Source organism: Porites lutea, chromosome 1, assembly GCF_958299795.1.
Source record: "Porites lutea chromosome 1, jaPorLute2.1, whole genome shotgun sequence".
In the NCBI taxonomy this organism is placed as follows: Eukaryota; Metazoa; Cnidaria; class Anthozoa; order Scleractinia; family Poritidae; genus Porites; species Porites lutea.
This window is the reverse complement of record NC_133201.1, coordinates 40210456-40223437: the sequence shown is the minus strand read 5'-3', so window position 1 is coordinate 40223437 and position 12982 is coordinate 40210456. Positions and strand designations below refer to the sequence as shown.

Below are 12982 nucleotides of genomic sequence, written 5' to 3'. Positions count from 1 at the left end.
GGTCTCTGCGCGTCTTCATGCACTGAACTGAAGCTCGCTTCGCTCACTTTTAAGAACTTATGACAGGTCGAATTGTAGCAAGTCTATCTATCCACTTGATAACGCGCTATTCAACGTTAAACAACCGGGGCCGGGAAATCACTTTGACATTACATGTCAACCTCAACTCGGCGCTCCATAATCGGCCACAAATTCTGCCAACGCTCACGATGGCCGCTTATTTGAGTCCCGGCGCACAATTATTCACTCGTTTTTTAACCAGAAACAAATCGGCTCTCTACAATGGGGCGGTTCTCTTAACCTCTGTCCCCAGGGTGGCAACTGTGGAACAGCGTTACTGTTCTTTATCGAGGAAATTTTGTGACACAATTAGAGAGATATATTCAGAATCACTTTATATCGCAAACTGGCTTGGTCAGTAACTGTTTTTACTACGCGACGAATTTTACTTTCATTTGTCCTTAGAACCACTCCAAAATAATCGCTTCATGCCAGTTCCATATCAAAAAAACAACTGTTTTGGACGTAATTGCGTCAGTAATTCCCATTTGATGTTTGCCATTTGCCATAAACGTAAGTCTACTGTAAATAGGCGATCGCCACCCTCTCAAGACATATAGACCTTGTCACGGTTTTCGACGCCATCTTGACGAGTAGGCAAACGCTTGAGAAATTACAGTGTTTGTATGAAAATCTAATGTCGAATAATTTCCGTAGTACGTCTGTTTTGAAAAAATATGAGTTGTAAACTAAAGCTTCAAAAGATAGGATTGTACTAAAAAAATTTGGGGTGTACCTGTGCTTAAATTTCTTCAGAGGCTTGCTTTAGATTTTCCATACATTTGTCCGTAATTTTTTTCCGGGACATTCTTTAAATAGAGACAAATGTATAGAAAAATTAAGAAAGTGGTTTTAGGTCTTCTATCTTCTTCTTATCTTCTTTTCATTAGAATCCTTAAGAGTGAAGCATCAGTTTACAATTCATTATATGTTTTTCAAAACAGCCCTTCTACGGAAATTATTCGACATTAGATTCTCATACAAACACTGTAATTTCTCACGCGTTTACCTACTCGTCAAGATGGCGTCGAAAATCGTGACAAAGTCTATTGCGAGAATGCTGAGATGATATTGTGAACTTTTCTCCAGGACTTAATAATACACCTTTTACAGACCGACCTTTATCTTTGAACTTCCTTATGCTGAGAAGAAAACAACTCTTGCAAGACCAGTGCTTCAGGAAACCACAAAACCCTCTTTACATTGAAGAAGCCGACTTTTCCCGCTTCATTGTAATTGAAAAGTTGAGGTTTGTATTTTGTTTCATCCCAAAAGTCTCTTGTGCAACTTGGAAAAGAGTTCTTTATGCTGCAGAAAATATGGGAAAAGCTACTGGGTTTAACCCGCACAGAAAAATACTGTTTAAGTGGCTCAGTGATTACACCCCTAGTAAAAGAAAAGAAATTTTAGACAGTTACTACAAGGCCATGTTTGTTCGTCACCCGTTCGAGAGACTGGCGTCAGCTTACAGAGATAAAAAGAACAAAAAGTGGTTCCAACGATTAATCTACCCCGAGAACGAAGAATTGTGGGAAAAGATCAAATTTTCGGCCTTTATAAGGCGTGAGCTTCTAACTAGAAACAAAACGACTCTTCAAACTAACCAGCACTGGCGTTCATATGAGCAGATTTGCCCATGTGAAGTGAAATTCGACTTCATCGGACACTTTGAAAACTTGTTCGAGGAAGCAGGACGGCTTCTGAACATAATTGGTGTCGATGACTACGTAAAGTTTCCCGAATATCGTCCGTCCAAAACACAACCGTACATGCAGGAATATTACTCCGAGCTTACCACAAGCGAGATATCGCAGTTGTATGAAATCTTTGAGTTGGACTTTAAATTGTTTGGATACGACAGGCTTCCTGGTCCTTTGTAAAAGTTAATAAAAAACACAACAGTGTCAGACAAAAGTAACCAGAAAACAGGAAGGATAAATAGTTCATTGTTTGTTTGTTTGCTTCCCTCCGATGCAGCTGTTGCAGGGGCGTAGCCAGGGTTTTCCCTGAAGTACGCACACTTTTCTCAATCCTTGTCCCCTACCTGACAACGTTTTGATGCCTTTATATCTAGCCGGATTTATGAAAACCGTACCATCGGACTCCTGGAGCCCACACACCTTCAACTGACTCAACTAAAGTAAATATCGCCAAGAAACTCAGCTCTTACCCATGGTTCTCTTAAGGTGACTCTCTTCTTGGTTCCTGATTAGCAAAAGAAACATTCAAGTCCATCAAAAAGACACTCTAGCTGCTTGAAGGCCCTAAATGACGGAGGATGCTTGAGACTTAACCAAGTTCTAAGCAGAGAATTGAAGGTTAAATCACCCCCCCCCCCCCCCCCTCAACCTAGCACGTGCTTGAGGGGAATGCACATTACAAGAATTTGACATGAACAAACTAAAGGCAGACATGACCAGTGCACCTACTCTCCCAGAGCAAGACTAACGGAAGGTACCACGCTATTGCAGCACCTTCCCCCCGCCTAGGGATTGACATGGAGGCCCCTTTCCAACCCATGGCGAGTTAGCTCAGGGACTGAGCTTGACAAAGAGACCAACCAGGATAGCAAGCCCCCTATATTTTTTCTCACCGCAGTGACCAGAAACCTGGCGATAGCCAGGTTCCTGTGCGAATATTCTGGCCCGTTTTGAGGTATGTTTTCAAAAATTCGGTTAGATATACATCCACATTTAGATCGCAGCTTTCTCCACAATTTCCCTGCCTTTTCTCGAAATATATCAGTCAATCACGCGTCGCTTCCCTGGAAACCGACATTTGAGTGTAAAAAAGAAACGTCAGTTGTTTAAGAAAAAGAATATTTCAGAGAAACAAGCATAGTTAAATGAATTGAGGAAAACTGTACTTTCTTAATGTATTTGCTGTTTTCATATACTACTAATTCGCCTTTTTTATTATATAAAATCAATATATTAATTTTTTTACCCTCGACTTTTCCAGGTACGCACTTGCGTATCACGCGTTCAGACAGCTACTCCCCTGCAACGCCTTTATTTCTGGAAGTCATACATTACGGTATTGCTTTTATTAACTTCCAGACACTAAAATAACATGTTCATGCTTGGAAAATAAAGACTAAAAAAATGCAATGAATAGTACCAAAAATCTCTCATAATGATATTCCCATGATTTACTAGTAATACATCTGACGACTTTTTATACATTTCAGTACTGTCTGATATAGTTTGTTGTTGTTGTCGTTTTTGTTGGTGGTATTGAATACGTCGAGTTCTTTTTTTCATCGAGAGTTCTCTACTACAAATTGCGAGTGAGTGTCAGTCACTTGCTGCAAGTATATCGTTGAATATTACCGGTGAATAATACGAAAATTTGTGTTATAAAAATCATTTAACTAAATTCGCCACTTTATAAACGAGAAAGATATTAGGACTGGTTGACTCTCACAAAGGCTTCTGGGACTGTTACTGGGCACAGGGGAAAAATTGGCCAATAGCTGACGAGCACGTCCCTACTAACAATCCCAGAAACAATTGGGGGACACATTTCGGCTCCAGTTCCCCTGTAGTTTTTTAAGTCGCGAAATTGGACGATCACCTTGAATTATATACAACGTTCTGCATAAAATGACCGCAAAGACTAGCGGCAAACCAAGAATGTAAAGGTTGAGTGATATGGCTACAACAGTCTGTTAAGAACTGATGGAAAAACTGAACTACCGTTTAACAAAAATCTGGTTTGTATGACGATGCGACCAGAAATGGAAGGATACGTACTGGCCAGGACATGTACAAAATAAATTATGACTGAAACTTTTGAAGGAAAGAATTAAGGTTTCTGGTACCCTGAATACCAGAAGTTTTTTCTCGCGTGCGACGAGGAGCTTCGTCGGTCGCAGGCCGAAGCCGAAACCGGAAACCGCGCGTGAAAAGCCTCTGGCACCCAGGGTAGATTACTGGGTAACTGACCACCTACCCCTCCCTTAAGTCACAATTTTGCCCTAAGTGACAAGTCAGTGTTAATGTTGACTTCTTCGGGGGGGGGGGGGGGGTGGTAAGTTTTTCAGAAACTTAAATTGATCCGTTTTCGTCGTTGTCACAGAACTATGCTTAACGTAACTAATTATGTACAGGAATTCTAGAGGAACAGTTTTGTGGCGAGAGTAAGAAACAACCAACAACGCTACTTTTTGTTCGCGCTATCAAATTGATTGAGATGCTAATCAAAATTAAAATTAGATTTGCGACGTCCTCCTCCTCGAAGATCCAAAATTCTTGGAGAAAGATTGTTTCCGTTATTCCTTAAGGACTGTCCAACCTGACTGAGGTCTGAAAAAAAAAAGAAAAAATAATTACTGAGTAAATAAATAACAGTAACCGATGATGGTAAGAGAGGAAAGCTTTTAAAAGGAGTAGAACGTGAATGTATATTATAGTAAAATCCCGCGACTAAGAACCTGTTAGGCTAAAATTTGAAACAAGTTCATTTTTTTCAAAATCTACAAATAAAATTCTGCATACTTAAAAATGTAAGATAAGTCAAGATTCAGGATCCTCTTTGAAGACATGGGTGCCTTATTACTCCAACTGCAATTGTAATGGTATACAGGTTTTAACGTATTTTATTCTTAAGAAAATAAGAACCTATTTAAGAACCTAAATAGCCTAAATTTGTGCTAACAACCATTTATGTAAGATCCTGTTTGGGCTAACTAGGAAAAATGCAGGCCTTTGGTCCTCGCGGGTCTCTACTGTATTTCAAAATAAACTGCAATAAAGACATATGTTTAAATATCTATATCAAGGGCAGCGGCAGCCTAGAAAGATAGTTGTCGACATCTAATGGCATTGGTCAATGTCTTCTTCATTCAGCTTTCATAGAGATCTAAGTTCTAAGTCTCGGAAACCTGCGATGAGGCGTTCTTTTTTTCTTCCTCTCTTTTCTTTCCTTTCTTTCTGTCTCTCGTATTTCTTTTTTTTTTTTTGGGGGGGGGGGAGGGGAGAGGGGGAGGGCTTGAAAAAGCGAAGGCCAAAGAAAAAGGGTAGACTTGATCGCAGGTAGTATAATCATGCACAAAGAACTGACAAACCTAAGCTGATGCTGTTGGGAACAAATGAAGTAGGCCGGCGTTTCTTCGTTTGACCACGAGCTACTTGACGAGCACGCGATCCAAAGCCTAAGCACTGAAGAGTTTCCGTTATGAACCGCTGGGCAGGAGAAACGCAGAGCATTACCAGAAGCTTAGCATCTCCACCTAGAAATAACAAGAAATATGTCACTCACAATGACTAGGTGATGTTAGCACTAACTTGGTAGAAGGGTTCTTAAGAGATTTCCTCAAGTCCGTAGATTCCGTCTAGATATTTTCCCTTAAGGTGATTCCTAGTAAAAGAACCTAACATAGATTGTATGTGAAACGTGGTACACTGATGTAACATGTCAAGAAGATGATAAAAACTAATAAAAAGTGGGGGTCACCGTGCTCGTTTTGACGTCACAGTGCTGGCAAATACGGCTATTTTGGACTTTTGGACAAAAACCGCGCGCAGCCCAAAACTAGACAAAAAGGAAAGATTTTTTCAATGATGCATGTGGTATCGCACGGAATTTGACATTAATGTATTGTTTATCCACTTACGTACCATAAAAATGCCTTTTAATGCCCTTGTTTTTACTTTACGCTCCAAAGTAGAATTAAATTGGACACGCGCTATTCGACCATGATAGTTCAATCCGTATAATTTAGTAAAATTGCCAAAAAACTGAACATAGATTTGTGCCAACTTTTTTCTCACCGAAAGGAACCACTGTCCTTATTAAAATCATGAAATAAAAAATGGGGGTCACCGTACTCGTTTTTGCGGTAGAGCTGCAGAAAGTGCGCACCAAATGCATTTTGCTTGATTTTTAAGAGAGAACTGGGGCGAGTTTTAAAATAGAATGTACGTGAAAGGGGGAAGAAAGTATTAAAAAATCCGTTTTTACAGAATTTACATCTAGATATCACATTTAGGACACAATGTGATAAAGAAAGCGTTTGCATGAAAATCAAAGTGAATAAGCACAAATTAAACATCCACTATTGAGATTGTGCGTTAGGAAGGCGAACTCAGCAACAAGCTTACTGCTTACGTTATGCAAATTCCCACCACATTGAGTCTCACCTCGGCAAGAAACAACCGCAAGCAAAAATTGCAATAGCGTTTCTCTTCGGTCAACTTCATTTTAATGATGTTACTTCACATGCTCTTTTTTACGGAGGCCATCTTGTTATGCGCAGTAAGAGATGCGCAGTGCAAAACCAGGGAATCACCTTAATTCTTTGCCACTTTCATATAACCAAAAAAACACCTTTTAAAACCCAAAGTTTTGAATAAGAATTGCTGTCATTTTTCTTGTTATTACAGTCGTCCTAGGCGAAAGCAAAAACAATTCTTATGCATATATGCTCTGGGGGGGGAGGGGGTAGTAAACTAGCTGAATTATGAGCAACAAGGAAATGGTAAATCCAACAACCCCGAGGCAATTTGTGGCCTCAACCCGATCACGAACAAGCTTTTAAATAGCGCGCTTAAGACAGACGACGGTAACGGCAACAGCAACGAGAACGTCATAAGATTAGATTGGCAAAACAACAACTTTGCACGTGTCAGGCTTTTTTTGGGGGTACATTTCCATGCCGTCACTGCACGACTACGACGTGAAAGTGCCTATAATTTCACGTTTTGTGGAGGACATAAACTCATTAGACCTTTTATTTGTGAGATTTATGTTCTCCACTCCCATGGTAAAGCTTACAGATCAGCAGTAGGCCACGTGACTTTATACATTTAAAAGTTTCCACAACTGACACATTACCCTGCGAGCAGAGACTACACTTTCGCTGTGTGAGCTGCATGTCATGCGAAAAGTAGCCTCTGCAGACAACCGTTCAATTTTCTATCGTGCATAAGCGAAATTCGTCACGCGATTCGCAAGCAAAATTAATCGTCAGGTCTGTCGTAAAATGGCGCGAGTTTCGCGGGAATAAAAAAAATGTGACAACTCTGGTCCGCTACGCAAGACTCACGCAATGCTCTAAACCGGTCAAAAACAGGAAAAAACCCTTTTTTTGATTTATTCGTCCAGATTTCTGGACGGATTTGAACGGTTGTCGGCAGAGGCTGCTTTTCGCATGCCAGTTCACACTGCGAAAATATAGCCTCTGCTCGCAGGGTACTGGCACATTATAAACACTAGACTAAACTTAGACTAAACAAACCTACCAATGGTATCCTGCAGCATATGGGTGAGTCTGGTGTTACGGTAAGGTATGTGAGAGCGCTGTTCCGATAATGCTTCTAGTACATCAGCCAGGGCGCTCAAACTGTAACCAAACAAAGTACCCGTTAAAATAGCTTCGGCAGAATTGTTGGCCCAACACTGGTGGGTTATATTACCGATGTCGGATGTTCGAACCCGGAACGTAGCACCGATCAACGCAAATCATAATTAAGTGCGCGTTAATTCGGTAAAGTATAGCAACAAAAGAAATGTTGTCGGGTGAGAATTCGAAACAAATAAGTTCTCTGTATTTAAACATATCACACGAAAAACCGATCATCGTAGCAGAACCTTGATAACAGACAATGTGATTAATTTTTTGAGTTTCAGCTTTTTCCCTTTTTTCTCGCTCCATCGCTCTCTCTGCAGTATGGCGTTTTTGCACCATGCGACTAATCAAATGAATCTCACAGTTTTAAATGATTTTAGTCAATCCAAAACATTGAATCTGTTTGAATGGGACTTGAGATACGCAAACGGAGTTGATCACAAGTCAAGGAGACACACACCGTTAAATCTTATGAACTTGGTTTCATTATCTAATACAATAATAATCTAACTTAATCAAGAGCACCCCCATAGATTCTATAAAAGATTTCACTATTTCAAAACTGAGTCCGTTGGCGTTGCACTACTGGGATCAAATTTAAATCTGCATTCCTGAAAGCATAGTGAGCAGTGAAGTTTCGGCGAAAATGAGGCCGTCTACTGCTTCTAAGAATTTGGTCCGAATGAAAAGTCTTTGGATGGATAAAATTCTATGATGGCAACGACTAACGGACTCAGTTTTCAAATGAGTCATCAGTAGAATCTATAAGGGGCACGTGTGCCTGACCTTGTGGCCAACCTAATAACTAGTGTTATTTTCAAGTACAGGTTTTGTTTTAGGGGGTGAAAATAATAGCCACACTCGTAAATTACGTCCCAACACCCTTGGTTTAACTGTAACATCAGCTGCACTGCCTGTTTTAAAGATACTGTAGACTGGATACATCAAGATCCATCGAGGGTAACCTCTTTCCCTGGGTACTTTCCAACTCATCTCTCGCTCTGCAGGAACGCCGAGAGTACCCTGGGAACGAGGTGGCCATCGAGGAAAGTCTTCACACTCACGGACGGCATTCACTCAGGTCTGAATTGAGGTACATCACGTAACAACCAACCACAGATATCACAAACGACTGGAGTTGTAACGGGGTTTCATTTAGTACTTTAGAACAGTAAGATATTGCAAATTTCGGCGTATAGACTGACTAAATATTCTGCACTGAAATCCACACGCAAGAAACGAGACTAAATTGTAATCAGTTGTAATCAATTGCCCAAGAAACACAAACAACAAAACAAAACAACAACAAGACAGCAAGACCTATACATACCTGTTATTGATATGCGAAGTTTCTCTTAGCGCTGCTTCAGTTACTCCAGACATTCCTTAAATTCAGCAAAACACAATAAATAAACAAAAATATATATATGTTATTCAACTTATTATTCAAAGTCCAGTTTGTGAACTCATAACAGAAGACTACGATTAGTTCAGGACTTGGTCATGCAAGGCGTAACTATGAAAACTAAAGAAGTATGCAAAAGATACAGAAACTATTCGTTCTAAAAAAATATCATTATGATCTCTAGAGTTAATTTGTTAAGTGGCTCTTAGATTTGGCCGACCAAAGACTTGCTTTGCTATATAGTTTAAAACCCAGCGTTCTTGACTGGCGAAAATAAACACGATTAAATATTAAAATACCACGAGCTAGCTCTTGGGATGCAGCTAAAACTTGTCTTTTTGCCACGCACATAATCAAATTCGGCGCAGTTATCGCAGGGTGTAAGAGCTTACAGTTGAAGCCAAGTTAATCATAAACCCACAACTAGCGGTTAATTCTTTCAATCATAGCACCCTCAATTTGAAATTAAAAATTCCTGGTCTTAATAAGGCTCTTACCAACACATTCACTTCCGGCCAAGTCGACAAGCTGTAATTTAGTTTTAACACTCTGTTTGCCGTTAGTGGAGGAGCCATTTGTCCGGGTGGGGGAGGGAGATCTGGATCGAGCAGCAGCGGTACCAGGTGCTGGAGATCTAGGGAGAATTTGACGACGTTAGTAGTAACACAATTATTTACAATAGGCAACAAGTTCCAAAGACTCTCGTCATTCGAAACGAGACTGAGCGCAAAACCCCTTTTTGTGAAAATTAGTTTTATTTGCATTTGAATAAAAACCATTTTCATGTCAATGGCTTCGCACTTAGCCTCGCCTTGAAAGAGAGGCTTGAGTCAACTTGGAAATGGCCTATTAGATTTTACGCTTTGCGAAGGTCAGCACCGTGGTGCAACTTTCCCGTGTGACAATTTTTCTACATACAAACAATCATACAATTTCTCGCACGCTAATTGTCTGCTTATTTGATTTTATCTGTATACAGTACATGGCATGTCAAATGAGCCAAATGAATGTCCAAAACAACAATCTCTTGCTTATCGTATGACAATCTAAGAACATCATTAGAACATTTGAGATTTTGAGATGTGTTAGATGACAGATAGCCTGCGCTGCTGCCGGCCTACGCATCGTCTAGACCATTGGCAGTGGCGGATCCAGGCCTTCAGGTAAGGGGGGAGGGGGGTCTCACAAAATTCTTTTTCCTCTCTTTGGGACTCAGTGTGGGCTAAAAATAACGGGGAGGCCCCCCCTCCCCCCCCCCCCCCCCCCCAGGCTCCTGCCCTGGATCCGCTACTGATTGGTATACTATGCAGCGCTTTAGAGTGACTGAGACGCAGGCTAATGACCAAGTGCAAAGACTAAAACCTGGTGAACGCAGTTTGGAAAACAATAATCGTCCAAAGAAGGAAACAAATAGTACAGAGTGAATGTTCATTTATAATAACCAGCGAAAGACCAGCGAAAGTTCTTGGCATCATATTGTCACAATATGTTAAAGAAAGCTGTCAAAAAATAGGCAACCTACCGTGAACGTCTTACTGACGCAGACTTGCTTTTGGGTGCGGGAGACTGGGATCTACTACTGTGTCCAGCTGAGGGCGTGGGAAGTGTTCGCCGTGATCTGGTTGGAGTTCCTGGGGGGGAGGGTGCGGCATCACTCGACACGGAAGACGTGGTGGTGTTATTAGTTACAGTGTAAATTGTTAACTGCACAATTAGATGCGAACGACTCGAATGCGCATGCACCATTGTTGCGTCTTCGTGACGTCGCTTCATGCCATAATAGACAACAGCCATGACTTCTTGCACCGTTTTTACAGGTCTAAGGGAGGAAAACGTTAATAAAGTATTAGTTAACACGCTTTACCGCCTATTTTTGCCATTATGGAGATTAAGCAACAACTACGACGACATCGAGAACGGACCAAAAGCAATAGGTTTAAATTAGCAAAACAAAACTTAGCACGTGGACGCTTTTTTGTACATTATTTGCCGTTGTTGCACGGCCACGACGTGAGACTGCCTAATTTCGCGTTCTCTGGAGGACGTGAACACACAAAAAGGATTTTTTTCTTTAAATTAGATACAGTCCTACAGAATTCAACTCCAGAAAAATTCGCCAGCATTTGAAAAATTGAACGCCATGGAATAAGAGCGATGACTGTTGAAAACAGCGTGAATTTTGAGAGACGTTTTCGCTATCCTACTCGTCGTCGTTGCTTAATTTACCTATTATCAAAAGCAAATGAGGTAAAATTCGTTTGTCACAAAGTCATCTTAGAAAGAATGATCGAATTGTACTGCTTTCAATTCAGCTTCAATCAAGGTTTCATTACGCTCTAATGAAATGAATCTGAGTAAAAACGTCAAAGGTGAGACTGTAACCGACTACGTTCAACTGGTGATTATCTATACTGTGTTACTTATATGTGTAAAAGACGGATACAATCTAATTGAATTCCATGAAAATAAACACTACCTAGAACGTATCCTGTATAGCAGTTTACTGTACTACGAGTATTGTCAGTAAATTTTATTAAAAAGGTACAATTTAATTGAATAGATCCTATATATAAAAGGCACGTCAACTTGATCAAGAAATCGTTCGCGCTGGTACTACAGACACTGCGGAAATGTAAAGGACGCGCAGGTAATTTTGTCTGCGAGAAAAATACTACGATGAAAGCCATTTGTTACCATTTTCCAAGCGTTTTCAAACATTGGACAGTGATAAATACCTGGTAACTAGAGACTGTATTTCGGTTGCTCCCTCGCTACTGGTAACAATATCAAGCTGCAGAAACAAACAGGTAAACCGTTAAAAAATTGAAGCAAAAAACAACAAAATCAACAGACAAAAGACGTAACAATCTCGGCTGTTTTTTGTTTATTCAGAGAAGCTCTTAAAACTTATCTGAACAACAAGCAAGTCTACTGGGCTGCACTTCAACAACGAAGAAGGCGCTGGATTTGGCTATTTTACAATTTACCCCATCTAAGGTAACCCAAGAGAGTGTTGGATTCTTCATTCCACCTGTGGATTCCGGATTCTAGGTACTTTATTCCAGATTACTCAGTGGCGGATCAACGGGAGGGGCCCGGGGGGCACACGTTCATAAAGCCACGCGTGACGTGCTCCTTATGGTGGCCAATATATTTATTTACGCTTCGCTTTTTGGGAGTAATATTACTGGGCGTAGACAGATTTATGGCTAATCATCTCCATCTTAGACAACAGGAACTTGTGACTCACAGTCGAGTAGTCACTTAATCAGTGATTTTTGAATGGTTTCTAGCGCAGCAATTTCGCTTACAAGGCCATGGGCTGATAGGCAAATTATTTACATTTTCTTTGGCATCATAGAAACATTATGGGGTTACTTTATTGTAAGTTGTATGTAACCCCGAGATGCTATATAAAGCCGATTACAATGTAGCAAGGGCAGGAGCCGGCGATAAAAGAATGAACTACTGAGAAATGTTGCAATAATGACTAAATCTTCAACCGGAACACTCTTCGTCTTTCTTGCATTATTGGCTTGTTATTTACCAAAAATGTGTTCGTTTGACTTGTATGTCATCCTTGGACAAACAACGCCGGCTTTACAAAGTGACTCTGCTTTGGGTGAATTCGTCTTTGAATCCTTTAATATATTAATGGCAGATGAGACACATCAGAAAAGCCGTTACGGACATACTTAGGAAACTAGTGCCACTGGAGCGTTTAAGATAAAAGGTAAAAGAAACTCAGCTCATTTTTCATTGTTGCAGCGAATAGCCAGTCTTACTGCGCCTGAACTCCGCGCCTACCATGTACAATTTTCGTTATAGCGTTACCCTGCGAGCAGGGGTTCTTTCTGGCATAAGGCCGTTCGGGTCGCTTGTCAGTCGTGTAGTCCCGTTTCTCTCGAGGCGTAAACAAACCAACTAAGCGACTTACACGCCACGAAAACAACTTTAAAAATGCTAAAAGCCACGCCAGAAAGAAACCCATGCTCGCAGGATATGTTAATTAAGTTAACAACTATGTTCCTATAACAAAATTAGAAATAATAAAAACTAAAACAAAAACTAAACCAACCTTAATGGCTACGTTAAAAGCCGTTGCGAATAATAAAAAAAAGCATATAAAAATGTATTTCAGTATTGGACAAGCTATAAAGCCTCAT

At 40.5% G+C, this 12982-nt stretch overlaps 2 protein-coding genes across 2 annotated transcripts; one reads left to right on the top strand and one right to left on the bottom strand.

Moving 5' to 3' along the window:
• The first annotated feature begins 1177 nt into the window (after positions 1-1177).
• LOC140938536 (carbohydrate sulfotransferase 11-like) lies at positions 1178-1940 on the top strand. Its single transcript, XM_073388022.1, has one exon. It carries the CDS (start codon positions 1200-1202, stop codon positions 1938-1940), a length of 741 nt encoding a protein of 246 aa, XP_073244123.1. The 5' UTR covers positions 1178-1199.
• Positions 1941-4137: 2197 nt separating this feature from the next.
• LOC140950462 (kinesin-like protein KIF25) lies at positions 4138-10655 on the bottom strand. Its single transcript, XM_073399697.1, has 6 exons — positions 10339-10655; positions 9314-9450; positions 8742-8796; positions 7305-7405; positions 5129-5293; positions 4138-4367 (listed from the first exon to the last, which is right to left on the bottom strand). Exons 1-6 carry the CDS (start codon positions 10608-10610, stop codon positions 4258-4260), a joined length of 840 nt encoding a protein of 279 aa, XP_073255798.1. The 5' UTR covers positions 10611-10655; the 3' UTR covers positions 4138-4257.
• Between the last annotated feature and the right edge of the window lie 2327 nt (positions 10656-12982).

What these genes read in the sequence shown, in the direction of transcription:
- LOC140938536 (XM_073388022.1), top strand. Translation starts at nt 1,200, where the DNA reads ATGCTGAGAAGAAAACAACTCTTGCAAGACCAGTGCTTCAGGAAACCA.
- LOC140950462 (XM_073399697.1), bottom strand. Translation starts at nt 10,610, where the DNA reads ATGGCTGTTGTCTATTATGGCATGAAGCGACGTCACGAAGACGCAACA. An exon ending in TATGCTGCAGGATACCATTG is followed by an intron (nt 5,294 to 7,304) that starts GTAGGTTTGTTT and finishes TGTTATTTCTAG; the next exon opens with GTGGAGATGCTAAGCTTCTG. An exon ending in TCCCAACAGCATCAGCTTAG is followed by an intron (nt 4,368 to 5,128) that starts GTTTGTCAGTTC and finishes TTTTTTTTTCAG; the next exon opens with ACCTCAGTCAGGTTGGACAG.